Genomic DNA, 24548 nt, shown 5'->3' on the forward strand with positions numbered 1-24548 from the left:
CAGATATCAACAGAAATCTGAATATCAACTTTCGGGATCCTAGCTCTATACATTTATTCAATACCAAAATTTAGTAACATTTAGTACTTTTCGTATAATTTTAGTACTTATTTGTAAAACCGTTCCATATCATAATCCTAGACACCAACAGCTATCGCAATATAATATTTCACAGTTTCAGCTCCATTCCTTCAGCCTTCCAAATGTACATCCAAATCTCTAACTCAGATACCAACAGTTATCTAAGTTTCAAATTTCAGAATTTTATCTCTGTCCCGTCACACAATACAAAATTTAGTATTATTTCATACTTTTCGTACAATTATAGTACACTTCTCCGAAACCACTTCAAATATCTCAATTCCAAATGTCAACAGAGACCTCAATATCAAATTTCAGGATTCCAGCCCTTTCCTTCACACAATTTTAGTACCATTTAGTACTTTTCATACAAATATAGAACGCATTTCCAAACCACCATCAAATTTCAAGTGCAGATACCATCCCTATCCCTTCATGCAATACCAAATATAGTACTACACAACCCAATCCTACACTCCAACAATAATCTTATTTCCAATTTTCTGCATACAAGCTCGATTGGTTCACCTACATCCAAACTGTACCGAATTTTATACCATTCAGTACACTTTAATACAATTTTTCATAACTACCTACATCATACGGCCCAATAGAAATCTTATTTTAAAATTTCAGAATTCCAACTCTGCGGTTCACAAAAATTTAAATTGTACCAAATTTAGTACAAATTAGTACACATAAGTACAAATTTTCAAAACTACCTACATACCCCATTCTAACAATGCAAAGTAATCTTATGTCCAAATTTAAGGATTCCAACACTATCGGTTCACACAAATCCAAATTGTACCAAATTTGTACTATTTAGTACTTTTCGTACACATTTTGAGAATTATCTCCATACCCCAATCCTATACCCGCCAGTAGTGTTAATTTCAAATTTAAGGAATCCAGCACCATCCGTTCCTCCAAATTCAAATTGTACTAAATTTAGTACCGTTAAGTACTTTTCGTACACATGAGTACACACTTCCTCCTCACATCGACTCTACTTCTCAACATTGATTCCCATTCCAAATTTCCAAAATTTTTAGATCTAACCTTTCACATGATACAAAATGGTACCAAATGTAGTACATTGTAGTACTTTTCACAAACTTATAGTGCGAGTTTCAAAAACCTTTTGATACATCTATCATACACCCTATCAATTACCCTAATTCAAAATTTAAGAATTCTAATGCTACCGCTACAAAGGGTACCATATTTATCACCTTTTAGTCGTTTCGTCTGAGCGTTGACGAATCATTAAGTCAGTCAGTCAGTCAGTCAGTCAGTCAATTACTTTACTCTTTTATTAATATTTTATTTATTTTTTTTTTTTTGATATTTTTCTCTTTAATTTCACATTTACACTACAGGCCCAAAATATAATTCCCCCCAATGGGTTAACGCATTTCGATATTACACATTTTAGTATTCACCTGCTATTTTGTGCGGGTAATGTTAAATAAATACAAATTAAATGTTACATTACACCCGCCACCTTTTATCGACAATGTTACACACTCTCTTACACACACACACACAGGGATATACAAATATGCCACACAGTCAGTCCACGACCGAAAGATTCACAGAAATCATTTTAAATAAATAAAACAAAACGAAATATTCAAACACACACGCACACAAATATATAAATTTTAATTAAATATTAATTTGATGTTGTTGCCGCTGTTGTTGCTTTTTACACATAATATTAAAAATTACTTTAATTACTTGTCACGCTGTTAACTTGTACATTTGTTGGGGACATTGGTTGATCTATACAAAATTTAAAGCATACTTTCAGGCAGATGCATTTCGGTTTCATTCATTTGGTTAAGAGGGAAATTAATGTTATCGATAATAAGAAATCGATAATTAAAACGAAATCCATGCAGTGAAACGGGATGTTATAATTACAGTTTAAAAATCATAAAAAAATAATTAAAAAAGGGTAATTAAAAATTACAATTAAAAATAATAAAAATACCAGTAAAGAAAGTCTTAAAGTTGACATAGCCGACTTTATGATACCCTACACCTCTTTGCTAATTTTGTAGAGCTCCGCATAAGATTCAAAAGTTTTTATGGGAGAATTCAATCATACACGCTATGATTATAATTATAATTTAAAGTTCAAAGGACTAAATATGCCGAAGCATTTATATCTCTTAAATTCGGACTTGTATTGCCCATTTGGGAAGTCGGAGGTAAAAATGTAAAAAGTATTCTAGCTGTTCGGGAACAGACCAATATTAATACTTTAATAAATTAAAGTCATATTGGGAATTTATGTGAAATAGATGTACGCAGCAAAACCGAAAAAACTTGGCATAGGTTTTTTCGAGCAGTATCTGATGCCGAGTATCAAATATCATTGTTGTGGAGTGCAAATTACGCATGTGTGGGGTACTTAAAACTCCAAATCGGACGAAACATACATATGGGAGCCGATTTTCACAAAAACCGGAAGTGGTCCATTTGAGCTGATATCGGTCATTTGGCTCACAAAAAATCAAAATCGGATAAAGATATATATGGGAGATATACAAATCTGAACCGATCTTGACAAAATTTTAAACACTTATTTCTGAACTGGTACCAAAGATTATTGTTGTGGAGGGCATATTACGTATGTGAGGGACTTTACCGCCAAATCGGAGGAAACATAGATATGGGAGCTATATCTGAACCGATTTTTACCAAATCTGTTCCAAAGATCGTTGTTATCGAATGCATTAACGCATATGAGAGGCTTAAAATTCCAAATGGGATAAATATAATTATGGAAGCTATATCCTAATCTGAAGCGATCTCGATAAAATTTGGCAGAGGTATTTCTGACCAAATATCATTCCTGTGGATTACATATTACGCATATGAGGGTTAAAACCTCAAATCCGATGAAATATATATTTGGAAGCTATAGCTATGTCCGAACCGATTTTCTCCAAATTTCAAGTACTTGCTTACTTCTAGACTGAATTCGCTGGAATGTGTTAAAGTGCAGGTCATTTGGACTGTTATTGGTCATTTAGTGCACAATTAACCCGAAATCGGTTGAACATACAGGGTGAGATAAAAAAAATCTGCAACAAAGTCAAACGTCATAATTTTTAAATTTTTTTTAAATTTAATTGACTGAAAGGAAAATGTCGGAAATAGCTTCAATTTTTTTTTTTTTTTTTTTTTTTTTTTTTGAATTGGTCAACTTTGGCACAAATTATGGCCTTCAAACGGCCAATGAAACCGTCACACGCTGCCCGAATGTTGCTCTGCGGTATTTTGGCCCCGGCGAAGCGCTTGATTGAGGTGATCGACACTTTGGTATTTTTTAGTGCCAACCTTGCTTTCCAAAATACTCCAGACACAATAGTCCAACGGATACGTATCCGATCCGATTTTGGTGGCCATTGTGCGCTGGAAATGAAGCTAGGAATCTTATTTTGAAAACATCCTTTTGTAGCAAGTGCTGAGTGCGATGGTGTTGAATCCTGTTGGAGTACCCAAGGCTTTAATACACCCTCCAGAATATTTTCGCGATAATATTCGGCATTAATTCTGATGCCACGTCGATTAATACGAGCGGAAAGCAACCATTGGTTGTTTTGGCGGCCCATACCATCACCATGGCCGGAGCTTGAGTTCTGATGGCCAAACGAAGGTGTACATTTTCAGCTGACCTATTTGGCAAGTAAACACGATCAACGAATGTTTTCTCATCGGAGAAAACCAAATTCGGCAGTTGACCACCTCCGGCCAAGCGAAGCAACTCTTAACTCTTTTGAGTATATTTTCTTTCTGTTGCGGTGTAAGTTCCTGCACTTTTTGGAATTTAAATGGCTTCACCCCGAGCTCATTTTTCAATATTTGCGAATAGAATATTGCGATATATTTTTATTTTTACTTATATATTTTTAAAATATAATTTATTAATACTTTAATATTAAAAAAAAATATTTTTTCGAATTAAAAAAGAGATTATTACATTATTAAAATATTAAAGAATTTTTTATATCAAAATTTTAAATCGTATTGGATTTCAAATTTTCAAAATTTTTTTTATTAAAATAAAACTGCCAAAATTCTTTAGTGTTTAAATAGTTTTTTCACGTATTTTCAATTACGATGTCGATAGACAACCTGTTGCTGTGACGTCATCAGTATCGATGATTCTGTGTAGCATTTTGCCAGCGATTTATGGACACACGTTCGTCGCTCGTAATGCCAGAGAAAATCGTGAGGACAACGCAGGATCATCAGAAAACCATTGAGACAGTAATAATAATATTCACACTTCTGCGGATGGGGCATGTAGTCGTAAACACCTTTACGACAGTTCAAACGTACCGAATAACGTAACTGAAAAAAAAAAAAAACATAAAATACAAATGGTTATAGGCATATTGAATGTTATCAATTTTATCGTATTTGGATTTATTTGATTTTTAATATTTCATAATTGACTTAATTGCACCCTTAACGAGGATCTATAAAAATTTATTTATTTATTAAAAACAATAAAAAAGCTGTAAGTTCGGCCGGGCCGAACTTTGAATAACCTCAACCATTTGATACAAGCTTGGCAATTTTCAAAAAAATAAAATTTGTAAAAAATTCTGTTAAAATCTTAAAAATAGCGAATGTAGCCGTATATTAGGGTCTGTACGACGACATTGACCTGCATAGGTAACTTTTGTCATAAGCCATTACAATATTCAAATGCGAAACTTGAAAAAAATCTGTTTATTATGTAGCTAAATCATCAAAATACCGAATATAGGGAGGTACCATGGAGGTTATAAAACGTGGACCTGCACAGACAATTTCTCTCATAGGCTGTAGCATCCATTGCGAACTTCAAATACCAAATTTGAAATAATTCCGGTAAATAATGTCGCTTAAATCATCAAAATATCGAATATCGCGAGTACATTTATATGAGGGTTATACGAAAAGGTTGACCTGCACAGACAATTTTTAGTCATAGGCTTCAAATGCGAAATTTGAAACAATTCCGGTAAATAATATCGCTAAAATTATCAAAATACCGAATATCGAGAGGTACCGTTATATGGGGGCTATACGAAGACGTGGACCTGCACAGACAATTTTCTGGCATAGGATGTAGTATCAACTACGAACTTCAAATGCGAAATTTGAAACAATTCCGGTAAATAATGTCGCTTAAATCATCAAAATACCGAAAATCGGGAGGTACCGTTATATGGTGGCTATACGAAGACGTCTACCATCATAGACAATTTTTTGTCATGGGCAGTAGTATCCATTACGACCTTGAAATACCAAATTTGAAATAGTTCCGGTAAATAATGTCTCTAAAATCATCAAAATACCGAATATCGGGAGGTACCGTTATATGGGGGCTATACGAAGACGTGGACCTACATGGCCCATTTTCTGTCTTATGCTGTAGTATCTATTACGACCTCCAAATACTGAATTTGGAACAATTCCGGTGAATCAAAACACCGAATATCGGGAGGTACCGTTATATGGGGGCTATACGAAGACGTGGACCTACAAAAGTCCTGCAAATCAACTTACTTCATTTCGTAGCTAGGGTGATTTCCACAGACGGACAGACGGACGGTCATTGCTAAATCGACATAGAATTTTTTGCTGATCAAGAATATATATACGTGAACCTACATGGCCCCTTTGTGGGGTCTAAAATGTATATTTCGAGGTGTTACAAACGGAAAGTATGTACTCATGTATGCGAAAAAAAGCGATGGATTGCTTAAAATCGGAAATAAGATTACTACTTGTAGTACTGTAGATTACTTGCATTGTAGTACTGATGTAGTTTTTCGAAATTCGTACTTATGTGTACTAAATGGTACTAAATTTGGTACAATTTCGATTTGTGTGAACCGATACAACTGCCATAAAATTATTAAAAAATATATATAAAATTACTATTGCATTGTAGGATTGAGGTATATGGGACATTTTGGACTAAATGGTACCAAATTTGGTACAATTTAAATTTGGAGAGAACCGATCAAGTTGGCATCGTAAAATTTGAAAAAAACATTACAATTGTATTTTAGGATTGGGGTATGTAGGACATTTTGGGAAGTCGTACTTATGTCGTACTAAATGGTACACCTTGGATTTGGGTGTACCGATGGAGCTGGAATACTACAATTTGGAATTCAGATTACTGTGGGAGTTTAGAATTGGGGTATGTAGGAAATTTTGGAAAGTCGTACATATGTATACTAAGTGGTACTAAATTTGATACAATTTAAATTTTGGGAGAGCCGATAGAGTTGGAATCCTGATATCTTAAAATAATATAACTATTGTTTTGTAGGATTAAGCATTACAAGAAATTTTAGAAAATCGCACTCATTTGTACTTAATGGTACAAAATTTAGTACAATTTGGATTTCGTTGAACCGATAGAGCAGGAATACTAAATTTCGGCATTGGGTTACTGTCGGAGGGTAGGATTGGGATATGCAGGAAATTTTGAAACTAAATATGGTACAATTTAAATTTTGGTAGAACCGATCGACTTGGAATTCTGAATTCTGAGAGATGGATATAAAATTATTAAATTTGATATTTAGATAACTGATGGTATCTGTGTTTGAAATTTAGCGGTGGTTTTGAATTTCGTCCCAAATTGTACTAAAAGTACTAAATGTAATTTATTTGGGATTGTGTAAAGTGATAGGGCTGGAATCCTCAAATTCATAATGAGGCCTCTGTTGCTATCTGTAATTGAGATATTAAAGTGGTTTTTTAAAATGTGGACTATAATTGTACGAAAAGTACTAAATAGTTCTCTCAATTTGGTATTGAGTCAATAGATAGTGCTTGAAATCTGAAATTTGGTATTAGGGTCGGTGTTGATGTTTAACCAGGATATGTAAATATGGTATCAGAAATGTGTACTATAATTGTACGAAAAGTACCAAATAGTACCAAATATTGTATTGGATGAAGGAATATACAACTGAAATCCTAAAATTTGATATGAATATCACTGTTGGTATCTCTTATTGAGAGAAGGAGCTAGCTTTGAATATGCGCACTATAAACGGTACTGAATTCGTTAATGGGGTAAACTAAAAAGCTGAAATTCTGAAATGAAAAAATATAATTAAACCACAAAACGATTTTGTGCACCGTCAGTGCACAATCTTAGCATTTGAGTGAAGTAGTCAATGATATCGAAAAAAAAAACTAAAACTAAAAACACTGTCTTATCAAGTCAGGGCAACTAAATATAGTTCACCTGTATAACAGGAACACGTTTGAAACACGTGAATACACCACGGAAGTGAAGATAGGTGACATACATGAAACTTCAAATGCTAATAAAACTGCAAAATAGATAAGAAAGCGGCGTGAATTTTAACAAGTAAAAAAACATAAAGTTCCGGCGGGCCAAACTTTTAATACCCTCCACCTTAGGGTAAAGGAAACATTAGAAGAAATGTGGCAAAAACCATTAAAATGCCGAATATCGGGAGGTACCGTTATATGGGGACTATACCAAATCGTGGATCTACACGATTTATTTATTTACCCATTATGACCAACAAATACCAATTTTCAGACAAATCCATGAAAAAATGTGGCAACAATAATCAAATTACCGAATACCGGGAGGTACCGTTATATGGGGACTATATCAAAACGTGGACCTATACATACAATGTTTCGCCACACGAACTAGGACCCATTATGACCCACAAATACCAATTTTTAGACAAATCAGTGAAAAAATGTGTCAAAAACCATTAAAATACCGAATATCGGGAGGTACCTTAATATGGGGGCTATACCAAAACGTGGACCTATACATGCAATGTTTCGCCACACGCACAGGGACGGCCTTATCCCCGTTTTGGCGATTTACACTAGCCAGCAAGATCGCCTAATGTCGCTCGAGACATTTTTGTGTTTTTTTTTTTTTAAGTGGCGGTCTCCCGGGCGCCTCATCTCCCGTCTTAGCGATTTATACTGGCCAGCAGGATCGTCTGATGTGACCACTCGAGACTTCTTTTTGTGGGGCTTTTTTTAAGTCGCCGGCCTCAGACTCTTTCAGCTTTTAAAGACAATATCCGTCAAGAATGTGAGAACCTATCGCCGGAAGTTTTGGCCAAAGTGATGGAAAATGCCATAAAAAGGGCTCAATTGACAATAAACTGCGGCGGCAACATACATGACATCAGATTCTCGACTTGAAGAAAAAAAGTTATTCGTGATGGAATTCAAGCGTGATAGTGTGATTTCTTTATATTTGGCTGGAAAACCACAAGTGGATATCTTTAGAGCACTCCAGCATTTAAATGTGAATAAATCTTTTATGTCTCGTACCATCGTTCGTTACCGTGACCGACATCAAGGAAGTGGACGGAAGAAAACAGCAACATCAGCAGAAATGGTTAGAAAACTAAAGAAGCGACTTCATCGAAACCCGCATCGCAGTGGCCGAAAAATGGCTTGTGAGCTGAACATATCGAAATATTCCATTCGACAAATATTGAAAAATGAGGTCGGGGTAAAGCCATTGAAATTCCGAAAAGTACAAGAACTTACACCGCAACAGAAAGAAAATAGACTCGAAAGAGCTAAAGAGTTGCTTCATTTAGCCGAAAGTGGTGAACTACCGAATTTGGTTTTCTCCGATGATAAAACATTCATTGTCCTGCAGTTTGTAAACAAACACAATGATCGTGTTTACTTGCTAAAGAGGTCAGCTGAAAATGTGCACCTTCGGTTGGCCACCAAAACTCAAGCGCCGGCCATGGTGCAGGTGTGGGCCGCCATAACAGCCGATGGTCGCTCTCCGTTTGTATTAATCGACCTTGGCATCAGAATAAATGCCGAATATTATCGCGAAAATATTCTGGAGGGTGTATTAAAGGCTTGGGCACGCAAACATTTTGGCCGCAGACCTTGGTCATTCCAACGGGACTCAGCACCATTGCACTCAGCACGCGCCACCCATAAATTGTTACAAAATGAGGTTCCTCGCTTCATTTCAAGTGCACAATGGCCACCAAAATCTCCGGATACCTATCCGTTGGACTATTGTATCTGAAGTATTTTGGAAAGCAAGGTTGGCACTAAAAAATACCAAAGTGTCGATCACCTCAAGCAAGAGCTTCGCCAGGAATGGGCCAAAATACTGCAGAGCAACATTCGGGCAGCGTGTTACGGTTTCATTGGCCATTTGAAGGCCATAATTCGTGCCAAAGGTGACCAATTCGAACAAATCCAAACTTAAGCTAAAATTTTATGCTATTTCCAAATATGTATATATTTCAGGTATAAATCTATTTTTGTATTTAGAATATGAAAGCTGTCTAGCTTTGTTATCGGGAATATTGCCGTAGACAGTAAACAAATACCGAACTTTTAAAGAAAATTAAAAAAGGAGGACAATGTCGTCATATGCGAATAGTTAAATATGTGTGTTATTCGCGCTGCAGTATTCACTTATTTCTTCGGTTTTAATTTTTTTCTTTCCCATTAGATTTGTTAACCTATTGCCGCTTTTTATAAGCCTCTAAATTTATGACTATGACGATTCTGTCTTACCTTGCAATTTGCCGGTAATTGTGGCTCGCATTTCTCCGTTTCCGAATTAAAAAATAAATATCGAGGACATAGCATCGGAATAATCATGCCATTGTAACATGTAAAGAAAGCCGAACAGGATTCACGATGCGGAATATGGCGGACAGCAGTGGAAGAAACCCCAGAACATGTTGCTGCTTCATGTTGCGTTGTGAACATTGTAATGTGTTCATGATCTTGATTATTATTTGAATTTTCCACAATTTCCTCCTCCACTTCAACATCCGATTCAGCGTCATCCGATTCAGCGTCAGTATCTAGTTCTAACTCATCTTCAGTTTCCTTAGTCTCTTCCAGCACATCATCCTCGTGATTTTGATTTTGATTTTTCCCAACAACATCCGTTTCCAATATTTGATATTTATCATCGAAAATACTGATAACATCGGCACCGGCCACAATGTCACATTTCACATTTTCCGGATCATCACAGACACCTTGGGCCTGATTAAAATAGTTACCGCCCAAACATTCGCCCTCGAACGAAGCGTCATCGCTGCAGTAAACATATTTCGCACAACTGCGATAACTGGAAACAAATGTATCCGGCTCGGTGACATTTTCACATTCCGGAAATTCTACTGCCCATGTGGAGCATAATATGATGAGCAAGTTTAAAAAAATCGGAACAAAGTCTAAATACATTTGTTTTTTTTTTTTTTCTTTGTCACTTTTTATAAATTTACATTAAAAATCGGTCTTGTCTCTAGCAATGCTACTCGCAAACTTCTTGTCCCAAAACTTATTCGCGATATTTTTACTTCAAAATATTGAGTAAATGATGTTCTGTCAACAAAATCTAATCAAATTGGCATGTCTTCAAACGAAGTAATTGTTGTTATCAAAATGTAGTAGCAAATATGGTAAATACGGAGACTGTTTTTTCGAAATTTCAAACAATGTTGTTGCCAGTTAGTTCTGCATATGCAGAGTTATCAATAGACCCACAGCATAGCGTTGTCTCCAGCTATTTTAGATAACAGCACATGAGCCGCAGCCTACGTACAAAACGTACGAAGATGTACATTTGTGTATGAATCATATCAGAAATTAAAGTTCGATTCAAGATTCTATTCAATATCCGTAGTATTTATTTCCAGGGAATCTCGCACCAACGGAGGCCTGCCTAGATGAAAAAAATCATTGGCTTCAATAGCTCACCCGTAAAAACTCTGAAAAAAATTATAACGATTCGAATAGCTATATTCTGCCAGACCATTGATATCGAAAATGAAAGGGCCTTCCGATTTATTTAATTGGCGTGCGTTTAAAGCTGAATTAGAGCATTATATATCACACAGCCGTAGGATATAGCTCTCATATATATCTTCAACCGATTTCGTGTGAATTGTGCACCAAATGTCCAATCTCAGTCCAAATGACCTGAATTTTTCTATATCCGACCAAATTCAATCTAGAAGCAAGTAAATCAAATTTAGTGAAAATCGGTTCAGATATAGCTATAGATCCCATATACATGTTTTATCCGATTTGGTGTATAAGTCCCTCAAATTCGTAATATTCATCCGATGACAAATTTTATCAAGATCAGTTCAGATTTGGCAATTACATTTTTTTAAATTAATTGAAAGAAGGCAAAAAATAGGAAACAGCATCAAATTTTAGAACAATTTTAGATTTGTTCGAATTGGTCACCTTTGGTACGATTTGTGGCCTTCAAACGGACAATTAAGCCGTCACACGCTGCCCAAATGTTGCTCTGTGGTATTTTGGCTCATGGCGATGCGCTTGCTTGCGGTGATCGACACATTGGTATTTTTTAGTGCTAACCTTACTTTTCAAAATTCCCCAGACACAATAGTCCCACGGATTGGTATCCGGAGATTTTGGTGGCCATTGTGCGCTGAAAATGAAGCGAGGAACCTCATTTTGTAACCATTCTTGGGTGGCGCGTGCTAAGTGCGATGGTGCTGAGTCCTGTTAGAATGTCCATTGTTTGCGGCCAAAATGTTTGCGTGCCCAAGGCTTTAATACACGCTCCAGAATATTTTCGCGGTAATATTCGGCATTTCGTTCGATCAATACGAGCGGAGAGCGACCACTGTCTGTTACTGGGGCCCACACCAGCACCATGGCCGACGCTTAAGTTCTGGTGGCCAACAGAAGGTGAACATTTTCAACTGCCCTCTTTGGCAAGTAAACACTATCATTTTGTTTGTTTACAAACTGCTGGACAACGAATGCCTTCTCATCGGAGAAAACCAAATTCGGTAGTTCACCACTTTCGATCAAGCAAAGCAATTCTTTAGCTCTTTTGAGTCTATTTTCTTTCTGTTGTGGTGTAAGTTCTTGCACTTCTTGGAATTTCAAATGCCGAATGGAATATTGCGATATGTTCAGCTCACGAGCCATTTTTCGGCCACTGCGACGATCAAGTCGCTTCTCTATTTTTCGAACCATTTCTGCTGGTGCTGATGTTTTCTTCCGTCCACTTTCTTGACGTCGGGCTACGCTACCAGTATCACGGTAACGAGCGATGGTACAAGACACAAAATATTCATTCACATTTAAATGCTGGAGTGCTCTAACGATAGCCACTTGTGGTTCTCCAGCCAAATATAAAGAAATCACACTATCACGCTTGAATTCCATCACGAATAACTTTTTTTCTGGAAAATCTCACCAAAATGCTTTTGTACGCTTGTAAACAATATAATGAGATGTCACTGGAAAGATTTTAACAGCTCTTGGTCGAGTGGCTTAGAAATCACAGTAGTCTGAAGTTGGTTGAAGTTGTTTCCATATCACCCTGTATACATTCATGATCCGTATAAAATTCTATGTCTATTTAGCGATGGCCGTCCGTCTGTGGAAATCACTCTATCTTGCGAACGAAATTAAGAAGGTCGATAAAATTTTACTCAAATGCATATTTGGTCTGCAGGACTTTTGGTATTGAAAATGGGCTGTATACATCCACGTATAGGGGGGTTATTATTGTATCTCTCTATTTTCGGTATTTTGGTGATTTAAGCGATATTATTCAACGGAAATGTTCCAAATTTGCTACTTAAAGTTCATAATGAATACTATGGCTTATGACAGAAAATTGGCTATGCAGGTCTACGTTTTTGTATATCCCCCATATAGCCCCCCTCCAGATATTCGGTATTTCGATGATTTCAGCAACATTATTCACCGGAATCGTTTCCGAACTCGCATTGGAAGAACCTAATGGCTACTTTTGCCTATGGCAAAAAATTTCGTATGCAAGTCCACGTCTAATTATACCCCCATATAATTGTATCTCCCGATATTTGGTATTTTGATGATTTTAGCTAAATTATTCACCCCCTTTTTTTTCAAATTCCGCATTTGAATATTGTAATGACTTATAAAAAAAAAATTGCCCATACAGGTTTACGTCGTCGTATAGAACCTGATATAACGGTTACATTCGGCATTTTTAAGATTTTAACAGAAATTTAAACGGATTTTATATTTTTAAAAAATTTCCAAATTCGTTCCAAATGGTGGAGGGCATTCAGGGCTGATTTTTCACTATTTATACCCTACACCACAAGGTGGTCAGGCTATTATGTGTTTGTGCATTTGTTTGTAACAGGCAAAAGGAAACGAGATAGACCCAAAGTTCCTTTTGATGATCTGCATAGAACCACATTCTGAGTCGATTTATGCATGTCCGTCTGTCCATGTATTTTTGTAAACAAAGTGCAGTTCGCATTTATTTCCCTATCCAGACGAAATTTTGCACAAATCATTTGTTTGGCCCATGGACGAACCCTATTGACATTGGAGATAATCAGTAAAAATTTAGATATATCTCCCATACATAACTTCGTCCGATTTACCTTTAATTGTGCACCAAACGTGTAATATCAGCCCGAATAGTCTGGAATTTTGCACATACAACCAACAGCTCCCTTATATATTGTTCATCCGATTGTTATTTTTGTCCTCCGCAGCCGTAATATGCACTCTATAACAACAATATTTGGGGAAATATATCAAATACAGCTCAGAAATATCTTTGCTAAATTTTATCGAGATCGGTTCAGATTTGGATATAGCTCCCATACATAACTTCGTCCGATTTACATTTTATTGTGCACCAAACGTCTAATACTTGTCCAAATGGGATGGAATTTGGCACATACGACCGAATTGAGTCTTGAAGCTAGTATGCCAAATTTGGTGAAGATCGGTTCAGATTTAGCTGTAGCTCCCATACATACTGTTTATCCGATTTGTTACCCACAGCCGTAATATGCACTCCGTAACAACGATATTCAGGGAAATATATCAAATACAGCTCAGAAATATCTTTGCTAAAATTTATGGAGATCCGTTCCGATATAGCTCCCATATATATCTTTATCCGATTTCATATTAATTGTGCACCAAATGGGCAATACAAGTCCGAATTTAAAATATACAAATGCTTCGGCATATTTAGTCCTTTGAACTTTAAATTATAATTATAATCATAGCGTGTGTGATTAAATTCTCCCATAAAAACTTTTAATTGTTATGTGGAGCTCTACTAAATTAGGTAAGTGGTGTAGGGTATCATAAAGTCAGCCCCGCCCGACTTTAAGACTTTCTTTACTTGTTTTTATTCAGTTTTTCTGATATTTTCCATTTAATTTCGCCACATTTTTGTAGTTGAGTTTCCATAACGGACAATTCGAAAATATTTTCAATGAAATTTCTATAAGACCTAAGTTTAAATTTCTATAAAAATTTCAATATCTTAATACAGCTAGTCCTGAGGCATAGTCCAGCAAAACTGGCTGATATCGTCATACGTTTTTTTTTAAATTTCAAGTTCCTTCTGTTAGCTGACTCATTTGCATTGTGGTTAATAATTTTATTTTTAAAACATCTTAATTTTAATAAATTACATACTTACAATAAATACTAAAAAAATATATATACATACATATATTTCAATTGTACATACATACATAAAAGCAGTGTTTTTATATAAAATATATTTTATATATAAAAAAATTAAATTTCTATTAATAATATATGTTCGACCAGAAAAAAATTCGAAATTAATGGGGAATGAGTAGACACATGCAAGGGGAAAAATGTTCGATAAATCCCTTTGGACATTTGTACGGTTTCTAGTGTTCCCCTCCTTTTCAAAGGCCATTGATGGAATTGTTGTTTGAAATTTGGCACATAAAAATTTATTGAAGAGATTTTGCCTTATTTTGACTCTTCCCTCTTGGATTGGAGTACTTCATCATTTCCAGAGGAACAAATGTTTACTGCGTCCATCGAATTTATAGAAACGCAACAGCATATAATCCTGCCATTTAGTGGGTAACAATCTGGAATTGAAAATAAATAAAATTAATTATTTTGAAAAAAAAAAACACAAACAAAAAACACAATGTGTGTGTGTGTAATTGAATGAAATCGCATAACGCAGCATTGAAAAGACAACAAACCAAAAATGGAAAAACAGTCTCATTTCTTGTTTAATTTAATTAAATTATTTCGGAGTGAGTGTGCGTTTTGTGGCACAGTCTACAGTTTTGCAAAAAATGCCACCGACATGCAACATGAGTAGACAACATTTTCCGCTGATGTACAGATCTGTGGTATATTAGGTGGTATACTTTACTGCCATTGTTGATAAAATGGATTTTTATACCCCAGAGAGGCTAAACAGGGTGAGATGAAAAAACTGCAACCAACTTGAGGCTGCTGTCATTTCTAAGCCACTCGTCCGACAGCTGTTATTCAAGTGACAGCTCATTATATTGTTTACAAGCGTACAAAAGCATTTTGGTGAAAATTTTCCAGAAACAAGTAAAAAAGCTGTAAGTTCGGCCGGGTCGAACTTTGAATACACTCCACCATTTGGTACAAATTTAATAATTTTCAAAAAAAAAAAAAAAAATAAAATCATTTAAAAATTCTGGTAAAATCTTAAAAATACCGAATGAAGCCATATATTAGGGTCTATACGACGACGTGGACCTTCATAGGCAACTTTTTTCACCAGCTATTACAATATTCAAATGCGAAACATGAAAAAAAAAAACTGTTTATAATGAAGCTAAAATCTTCAAAATACCGAATATAGGGGGGTCCCATGGGGGTTATAAAACGCGGGTTTCTGCCATAGGCTGTACGAACTTCAAATACCAAATTTGAAATAATTCCGGTATATAATGTCGCCAAAATCATCAAAATACCGAATATCGGAAGGTACCGTTATATGGGGGCTATACGAAGAAGTGGCCAATTTCAATACCAAAAGTCCTGCAGACGTAATACATATTTGAGTAAAATTTTATCAACCTACTTCATTTCGTCCGGAAGCTAGAGACGGATAGACGGACGGACATTGTTAAATCGACATAGAATTTTTTTCTGATCAAGAAAATATATACTCCCTCCATACTATGGTGGAGGGTATAAAAAATTATTCGTGATTGAATTCAAGCGTGATAGTGTGATTTCTTTATATTTGGCTGGAAAACCACAAGTGGCTATCGTTAGAGCACTCCAGCATTTAAATGTGAATAAATCTTTTGTGTCTCGTACCATATCGCTCGTTACCGTGATACTGGTAGCGTAGCCCAACGTCAAGGAAGTGGACGGAAGAAAACAACAACATCAGCAGAAATAGTTCAAAAGTAAAGAAGCAACTTGATCAAAACCCGCGTCACAGTGACCGAAAAATGGCTCACGAGCTGAACATATCCCAACATTCCATTCGGCAAATATTGCAAAATGAGTTCGGGGGAATGCCATTGAAAAGAAAGGACTTACACCGCAACGGAATGAAAATAGGCTCAAAAGAGCTAAAGAGTTGCTTCGCTTGGCCGAAAGTAGTGAACTGCCCAATTTGTTTTTCTCCGATAAAAAATCATTCCTTGTCCAGCAGTTTATAAACAAACAAAACGATCGTGTTTACTTGCCAACGAGGTCAGCACCAATGTACACCTTCGTTTGGCCACCAGAACTCAATGGTGATGCTGAGGGCCGCCACAACAGCAGATGGTCGCTCTCCGCTCGTTTTAATCGACCGTGGAATAAATGACGAATATTATCGCGAAAATATTCTGGAAGGTGTATTAAAGCTTGGGGCGAGCAAACATTTTGGAATGGGCCAAAATACCGCAGAGCAACATTCGAGCAGCATGTGACGGTTTCATTGGCCGTTTCATATAGCCCCCACATAACGATACCTTCCGATATTCTGTATTTTGATGATTTTAGCGACATTAATCACCGGAATTGTTTCAAATTTGGAATTTGAATTTCGTAACGGATGCTACAGCCTATGACAGAAAATTGTCTGTGCAGGTCCACGTTTTCGTATAGCCCCCATATAATGGTACCTCCCGATATTGGGTATTTTGACGATTTTAGAGACATTATTAACCGGAATTGTTTCAAAATTGGTATTTAAAGTTCGTAACGGATACTGCATCCTATGGCAGAAAATCGTCTGTGCAGGTCCACGTTTTAAACCCCCATGGTACCGCTCTCTATTCGGTATTTTGATGATTTTAGCGACATTATTTACCGGAATAGTTTCAAATTTAGTATTTGAAGTTCGAAATGGATACTACAGCCTAAGGCAGAAAATTGTCTGTGCAGGTTCTCGTCTTCGTGTAGACTCCATATATCTGTACCTCCCGATATTCGATATTTTGATGATTTTAGCGACATTATTTACCGGAATTATTTCACATTTTGTATTTGAAGTTCGTAATGGATACTACAGCCTATGCCAGAAAATCGTCTATGCAGGTCCAGGTCTTCATATAGACCCCATATACCAGTACCTCCCTATATTCGGTATTTTGACAAGTTTAGGCACAATACTCACCGAAATTGTTTGAGATGTCGTATTTGAAGTTCGTAATGGATGCTATAGCCTGTGACAGAAAATTGTCTATGCTGGTCCAGGTCTTCGCACAGCTCCGATGTAACGGTATCTCCCTATATACGATATTTTGATGATTTTAGCGACATTATTCACCGTTTATTTCAAGTTTCGAATTTGAATTTGGTAATTGCTTATGACAAACAATTCCTCTGTAGGTCCACGCCGTATAGACAACAATATAACGGTTATATTCGGGTTTTTTAAAATTTTAATAGAATTTTTTAAGGATTTCATTTTTTGAAAATTTCAAAATTCGTACCAAATGTTGGAGGTTATTCAAAGTTCGGCCCGGCCGAACTTACTGCTTTTTAACTTGTTTTTTTATATAGTTTAAAATAGTAATTTATTACATTTGTCAAATGCCTTGAATTAATCCAAATATCGTTCCATCCCAATGTACATTCCTTATAAGATCTTATGCTGCAACACTGGTGTCCTTGGCATATACCACACTCCACTTACTCTGCGGCCGCGTAGTATAAAGAACACCGCAACACACTTGCTTATTTTGGATGGTCGAAACCTATGAAGCCACCATGCACACACATTCAATTATTTGTATGCTCCCCCCCCCCCCCTTTACTTACCTGAGCAACCAGACACTTAATGCAAATATTTTCGGCACGTACACCATACGCTCATTGAGCAGCATGCCACGGACAATTTTCTCGGCCACATATGCTGTGGGTAAGCCAGGATAACTACTCGAGATGCTGTTGAAAGAAAGAAGGGGAAAAGGATATGAAGCAACTGGTAGGTATACGGGTATAAGCATGTGCAGAACAAAAACAAAATGTAGAAAATATTGAAAAAAAAAGGAAACGAAGTATATCAAAGCGATAAAAAATCATTAACATATCAATTACACGAAAAGCTTAATGGTCGACTAAACTTAATCTCTTGTTAGCACACAAAGTTTGTCTACAGTAGAGGACAACAATGGGGATAAAAGAGTTATCGGAAAAAAGGTGACCAGATTAAGGAATTTAGATGTGGTACTTGAAGATATAATTGAATAGAATTGGAAATTCAAAACTCATAATTATTCATTGCTGTTAATGTGAAAAACGCGAGAGCAGCATTACTGTAGCTTTTACTGAACATACCCCACGTAAACACTGTCCCTTTTTATAGCCTACACCACATAGTGGTAAGGGTATTATGTCTTCGTGCATTTGTTTGTAACATGGAGAAGGAAGCGAGATAGACCCATAGTTACATTTGAGGATCTTTATAGAATCACTTTCTGAGTTGATTTATGCATGTCAGTCCGTATGTCCGTCCGTCCGTCTGTCCATGTATTCTCGTGAACAAAATGCAGGTCGCATTTATTATCCGATTAAGATGACATTTTGCACAAATCATTTGTTTGGCCCAAGGACGAACCCTATTGAAATTGGAGATAATCGGTCAAAATTTAGATACAGCTCCCATATATATCTTCGTCCGATTTGCCTTTTATTGTGCACCAAACGTGTAATATCAGCCCGAATAGTATGGAATTTCGCACATACAACCAAATTAGGCCTGAAAATAAGTATGTCAAATTTTATCGAAATCGGTTCAGATATAGCTATAGCTCCCATATATATTGTTCATCCGATTTGTTATTTTTGTCCTCCGCAGCCGTAATATGCACTCTGTAACAACAATATTTGGGTAAATCTATCAAATACAGCTCAGAAATATCTTTGCCAAATTTTATCGAGATCGGTTCAGATTTGGATATAGCTCCCATATATAACTTGCTCCGATTTACTTTTTATTGTGCACCAAACGTCTAATATTTGCCCAAATGGGATGGAATTTGGCACTTATGACCAAATTGAGTCAAATTTGGGGAAGATATGTTCAGATATAGCTATAGCTCCCATATATATTGTTCATCCGATTTGTTATATTTGTTACCCACAACCGTAATATGCATTCCGTAACAACGATATTCAGGGAAAAATATCAAATATCTTTGCCAAATTTTACCGAGATCGGTTCCGATTTGGATATAGCTCCCATGTATATCTTTATCCGATTTCATTATGGCCTTCAAACGGCCAAAGAAACTGTCACACGCTGCCCGAATGTTGCTCCTTGGTATTTTGGCCCATTTCCGGCGAAGCGCTTGCTTGAGGTGATCGACACTTTGGTATTATTTTAGTGCCAACCTTGCTTTCCAAAGTGCTCCAGACACAATAGTCCAACAGATTAGTATCCGGAGATTTCGGTGGCCATTGTGCGCTGGAAATGAAGCGAGGAACATCATTTTATAAACATTCTAGGGTGACGCGTGTTGAATCCGCGGCGTGTTGAATCTGCGGCTAAAATGTTTGTCTGCCCAAGGCTTTAAATACCCTACTAAATATTTTCGCGATAATATTCGGCATTTATTGTGATGCCACGGTCGATTAATACGCGTGGAGAGCTGCCGTTATGGCGGTGCTTGAGTTCTGGTGGCCAACCGAAGGTACACATTTTCAGCTGACCTCTTTGGCAAGTAAACACGATCATTTCGTGGATCTGCCCCGAGCTCATTTTTCAATATTTGCCGAATGGAATATTGTAATGCGATCAGCTCACGAGCCATTTTCCAGCCAATGCGACGCGGGTTCCGATCAAGTCGCTTCTTTACTTTCCAAACCATTTCTGCTGATGTTGCTGCTTTCTTCCGTCCACGGTAACGAATGAGGTGATAGGAGACACAAAAGATTTATTCACATTTAAATGCCGGGGTGCTCTAACGATAGCCACTTGTGGTTTTCCAGCCAAATAAAAAGAAATCACACTATCACTCTTAAATTCCATTGCGAATAACTTATTTTCTGAAGAATTCTCACCAAAATAATTGTACGCTTGTAAACAATATAATGACCTGTCACTGCAATAATTTTAACAGCTGTCGGACGAGTGGCTTAGAAATGACAGCAGTCTGAAATTGGTTGCATTTTTTTCATCTTATCCTGTATACATATTTTCAACAGATTTCGGATTAATTGTGCACCAAATGGCCAATATCGGTCCAAATGACCTGAATTTTTACACATCCAACCGAATTCAGTCTAGAAGTAAGTACATCGAATTTGGAGAAAATCAGTTCAGATATAGCTATAGCTCCTATATATATGTTTCATCCGATTTGTTGTTTAAGTCCCTCATATTCGTAATATGCATTCGACAACAATCATATTTGGTACCAGATATCTTAAAGAGCTCAGAAATACCTCTGCCAAATTTTATCAAGATCGGTTCAGATTTGGACATAGCTTAAATATATACCTAACATCAACCGATTTCGGGTTAATTGTGCACCAAATGGCCAATATCGGTCCAAATGACCTGAATTTTTGCACATCCAACCGAATTCGGTCTAGAATTCGGAGAAAACCAGTTCAGATATAGCTATATCTCCCATACATATGTTTCATGCAATTTGTGTTAAAGTCCCTCACATTCGTAATATACATTCGACAACAATGATATTTGGTTCCAGAAATCTAATAGAGCTCGGAAATACCTTTGCCAAATTTTATCGAAATCGGTTAAGATTTGGATATAGCTCCCATATCTATCCTTAATTCGATTTCAGGTTTATTATACAAATAATGGCTAATATTAGCCCAAATGGAGTGCATTTCGGGACGTACGTTTCTATTTTGTGAACTCAGCTCCGATATTTATATTTTTAAATAAAATCCTTCTCGAAGTTAGATCATGAATTCTAAAGCAAGGTTATTTGACATAAAAGATTAAAATGTCTCTGTTAAGTGAAAGTGTTAGTGAAACCCAACTATAGCTGCTCTAAAGCCAAGTATTGATAGGTCTACTTCAAATAAATTATTTTGTTACGGAAGCTCTACTAAGTATGCATATTGGTGTGGGGTATCATATGGTCGGCCCCGCCCGACTTTTCATTTTTCCTTACTAGTTTGATCCTCAAATAAAACCATATTTGAGGATTAAACTAGTAAGGAAAAGTCTAATGTCGGGCGGGGCTGACAATATGATACCCTACACCAATATGCATACTTAGTAGAGCTTTCGTAACAAAATAATTTATTTGAAGTGGATCATGCCACTTATCAACACTTGGTTTTAGAGCAGCATCCTTAACAAGAGTATTATTAAAAATTATTTGAAAAATAATTGTTAAAAATTCAACAAACCTGACCACCTTTCGTTCCCTACCAAACTTATGATGATTAATACTTCGTCACCACTTTGGAATACCAACTCATACATAAATCCATATTTGTATATGGACGCATTTATGTACATTCGATAATTTTTTTTCATACATTCACTTCTTCAACTTACCCTGCATCGCTGAGTAGATGTAAATCACCGCTAGTCTTCATGAAATACGTATTGGCCACTGTGGTCCGGATAAAATCACAATTCGATTCACGTAATTCACATCTTAAGGCTTCCATAAAACCCATAATGCCATATTTTGTGGCCGTGTAAATGCCAGCACCCGGCAGAGGCACCAGACCTGAAAAAAAATAAAGAGTTTTTTTAAGGATTTTTTTTAAGAGAGCCAAGGTAAATGATGGGAGGAACTAGAATTTATCGGTCATTTACATTTCAACTCATGGGGAATTTTAGAATCATTATATTCCTCAGCAATATGGCTATAATTGGTATATATCATTTGGTACGGCCAAAACGTGCCTCATCGAAATAACGATTTTAGACCCTAGGTCCCTTTGCACCAAATCCAATTCAGAACATTTGGAGTCGATCTAGCGATGACCGTCCGTCCGTCCTTCTGTCTGTCTGGCTGGTGCGCACGATAACTCTTGAAGGGAGTATTCGATTTGGTCCAAACTTGGTACATCGTAACATAGTTATCAAACTTATATCAAGTTCGGAGTTGGCCAATATCGGTCCATTCCTTCTGCTATTTCCCACACAAAAGGTGGAAATTTCCAAAGAAAAATTTTACTGCATAGAAAGAGAGAGAATAATCCGATTTTGCTCCAACGTTGCAAATACTAATATTTACATCAGTGCTATGTCAGGCGCAAAAATGGACAAAAATGAATCGGTCAACTCTATCAAGTACCTCCCCCACAAACGGTCAAAATTTTGAATAATTGTAATTCTTGTAAAATACGATTTAAGAGTCCGATTGTCTTCAAATTACACACATCACAATATTTTTATTAACCTACGGTCTGGTGTGAAGATGGAATTAGGGTGAGATAAAAAAAACTGCAGCAAAGCCAAACGCCATAATTTTTACAATTTTTTTCAAATTTTATTGAATGAAAGCAAACAAGTTAGAAAGCAGCAAGTTCGACCGGGACGAACTTTGAATACCCTCCACCATTTGGAACACCATTTGGGAATTTTCAAAAAATAAAATCCTTAAAAAATCCGTTATATTGGGGTCTATACGACGTGGACCTACATAGACATTGTTTGTCATAAGCCTTTAAGATATTTAAATTCGAAACTTGACATAAACGCTGAATAATGTAGCTAAAATCATCAAAATATCATTATATCGGGGCTAAGCGAAAACCTGGACCAGCATAGACAATTTTCTGTCACAGGTTGTAGCATCCATTACGAACTTCAAATACGACATCTCAAACAATTTCGCTGGGTATTGTACCTAAACTCGTCAAAATACCGATAATAGGGAGGTACTGATATATGGGGCCTATACGAAGACCTGGACCTGCATAGACAATTTTCTGTCACAAACTGTAGTATCCATTACGAACTCTAAATACGTAATCTGAAATAATTCCAGTGAATATTGACGCTAAAATCATGAAAATACCGAATATCGGGAGGTACCGTTATATAAGACGTGGACCTGCACAGACAATTTTCTGTCATAGCCTGTAGTATCCATTACGAACTTCAAATACCAAATTTGAAACAATTCCGGTTAAAAATGTCGCTAACATAATCAAAATCCCGAATAACGGGAGGTACCGTTATATGGGGGCCATATGAAAACGTAGACCTACATACCCCATTTACGAACTTACAGGAAAAATAAGCATGTGTGCAAAATTTTAGCCTTCCATCTCAATTCGTTCGAAAGATAGAGTGATTACAACAGACAGACGGACGGACAGACAGACGGACATCTCTTTACCTCTTTTGAGTCTATTTTCTTTCTGTTGCGGTGTAAGTTCTTCCACTTTTTGGAATTTCAATGGCTTTACCCCGAGCTCATTTTTCAATATTTGCCGAATGGAATATTGCGATATGTTCAGCTCACGAGCCATTTTTCGACCACTTCGATGCGGGTTTGGATCATGTCGCTTCTTTACTTTTCGAACCATTTCTTCTGATGTTGCTGTTTGGTGGTTTTCCGGCCAAATATAAAGGAATCTCACCATCATTCTTGAATTCCATAGCGAATAACTTTTTTTGGATAATTCTCACCAAAAAGCGTTTGTATGCCTTAAAACAATATAATGAGCTGTCACTGGAATAATTTTAACAGCTGTCAGACGTATGGCTTAGAAATGACAGTAGTCTGAAGTTAGTTGACGTTTTTTCATCTCACCCTGTATATCTTAAAAAACCCCTCTGTTTCCTTTCATACATTTCCAATCATTTGTCACTGCATTCATAAATACGCCAATAAATACTGAATCATTACAACCGCAACTTATGCAGAAAAATTACCTTCCTTTTTTTTAATAATCCCAACCCAACCGGGTATTTGAAACCCCCCTCCCCCCTTAATTCAAGACAAAAGACACGAAATTATTTGCCTTCAATAACTTACCAGACAATGCAGCTACGGCAACAACATGGCCAGATTGACGTTGAACCATTTTCGGTAAGAATTCCTTGGTAGTCTATTCATATCCAAGTCCAGCCAGGAGAAGAAAAAGAATGGGAAGCCATCGAAAAGAACATACAGCAGACATAAAAATAAATATTTAAAAAAATAACCAAAAAA

The 24548-nt window shown here is 36.5% G+C and overlaps 2 protein-coding genes across 2 annotated transcripts in view; both read right to left on the reverse strand.

The window, feature by feature from the left end:
* Positions 1-4177: 4177 nt before the first annotated feature.
* On the reverse strand, positions 4178-10367 carry LOC101893311 (uncharacterized). The gene is made up of 2 exons (XM_005182985.4): positions 9679-10367; positions 4178-4452 (listed from the first exon to the last, which is right to left on the reverse strand). The coding sequence occupies exons 1-2, from the start codon at positions 10360-10362 to the stop codon at positions 4210-4212; spliced, it is 927 nt and encodes a 308-aa protein (XP_005183042.1). The 5' UTR covers positions 10363-10367; the 3' UTR covers positions 4178-4209.
* Positions 10368-14554: 4187 nt separating this feature from the next.
* LOC101890942 (estradiol 17-beta-dehydrogenase 11) overlaps positions 14555-24548 on the reverse strand; it is a 28056-nt gene continuing 18062 nt past the window's right edge. Inside the window, exons 4-7 of the mRNA XM_005182971.4 lie at positions 24372-24444; positions 21929-22106; positions 18208-18333; positions 14555-15041 (exon numbers count right to left, since the gene is read on the reverse strand). Coding sequence (XP_005183028.1) covers positions 14954-15041; positions 18208-18333; positions 21929-22106; positions 24372-24444 — 465 coding nt within the window. The 3' untranslated portion in view covers positions 14555-14953. The remainder of the gene's footprint in view (positions 15042-18207; positions 18334-21928; positions 22107-24371; positions 24445-24548) is intronic.

The sequence above is a fragment of the Musca domestica genome, unplaced genomic scaffold (assembly GCF_030504385.1).
Source record: "Musca domestica strain aabys unplaced genomic scaffold, Musca_domestica.polishedcontigs.V.1.1 1, whole genome shotgun sequence".
In the NCBI taxonomy this organism is placed as follows: Eukaryota; Metazoa; Arthropoda; class Insecta; order Diptera; family Muscidae; genus Musca; species Musca domestica.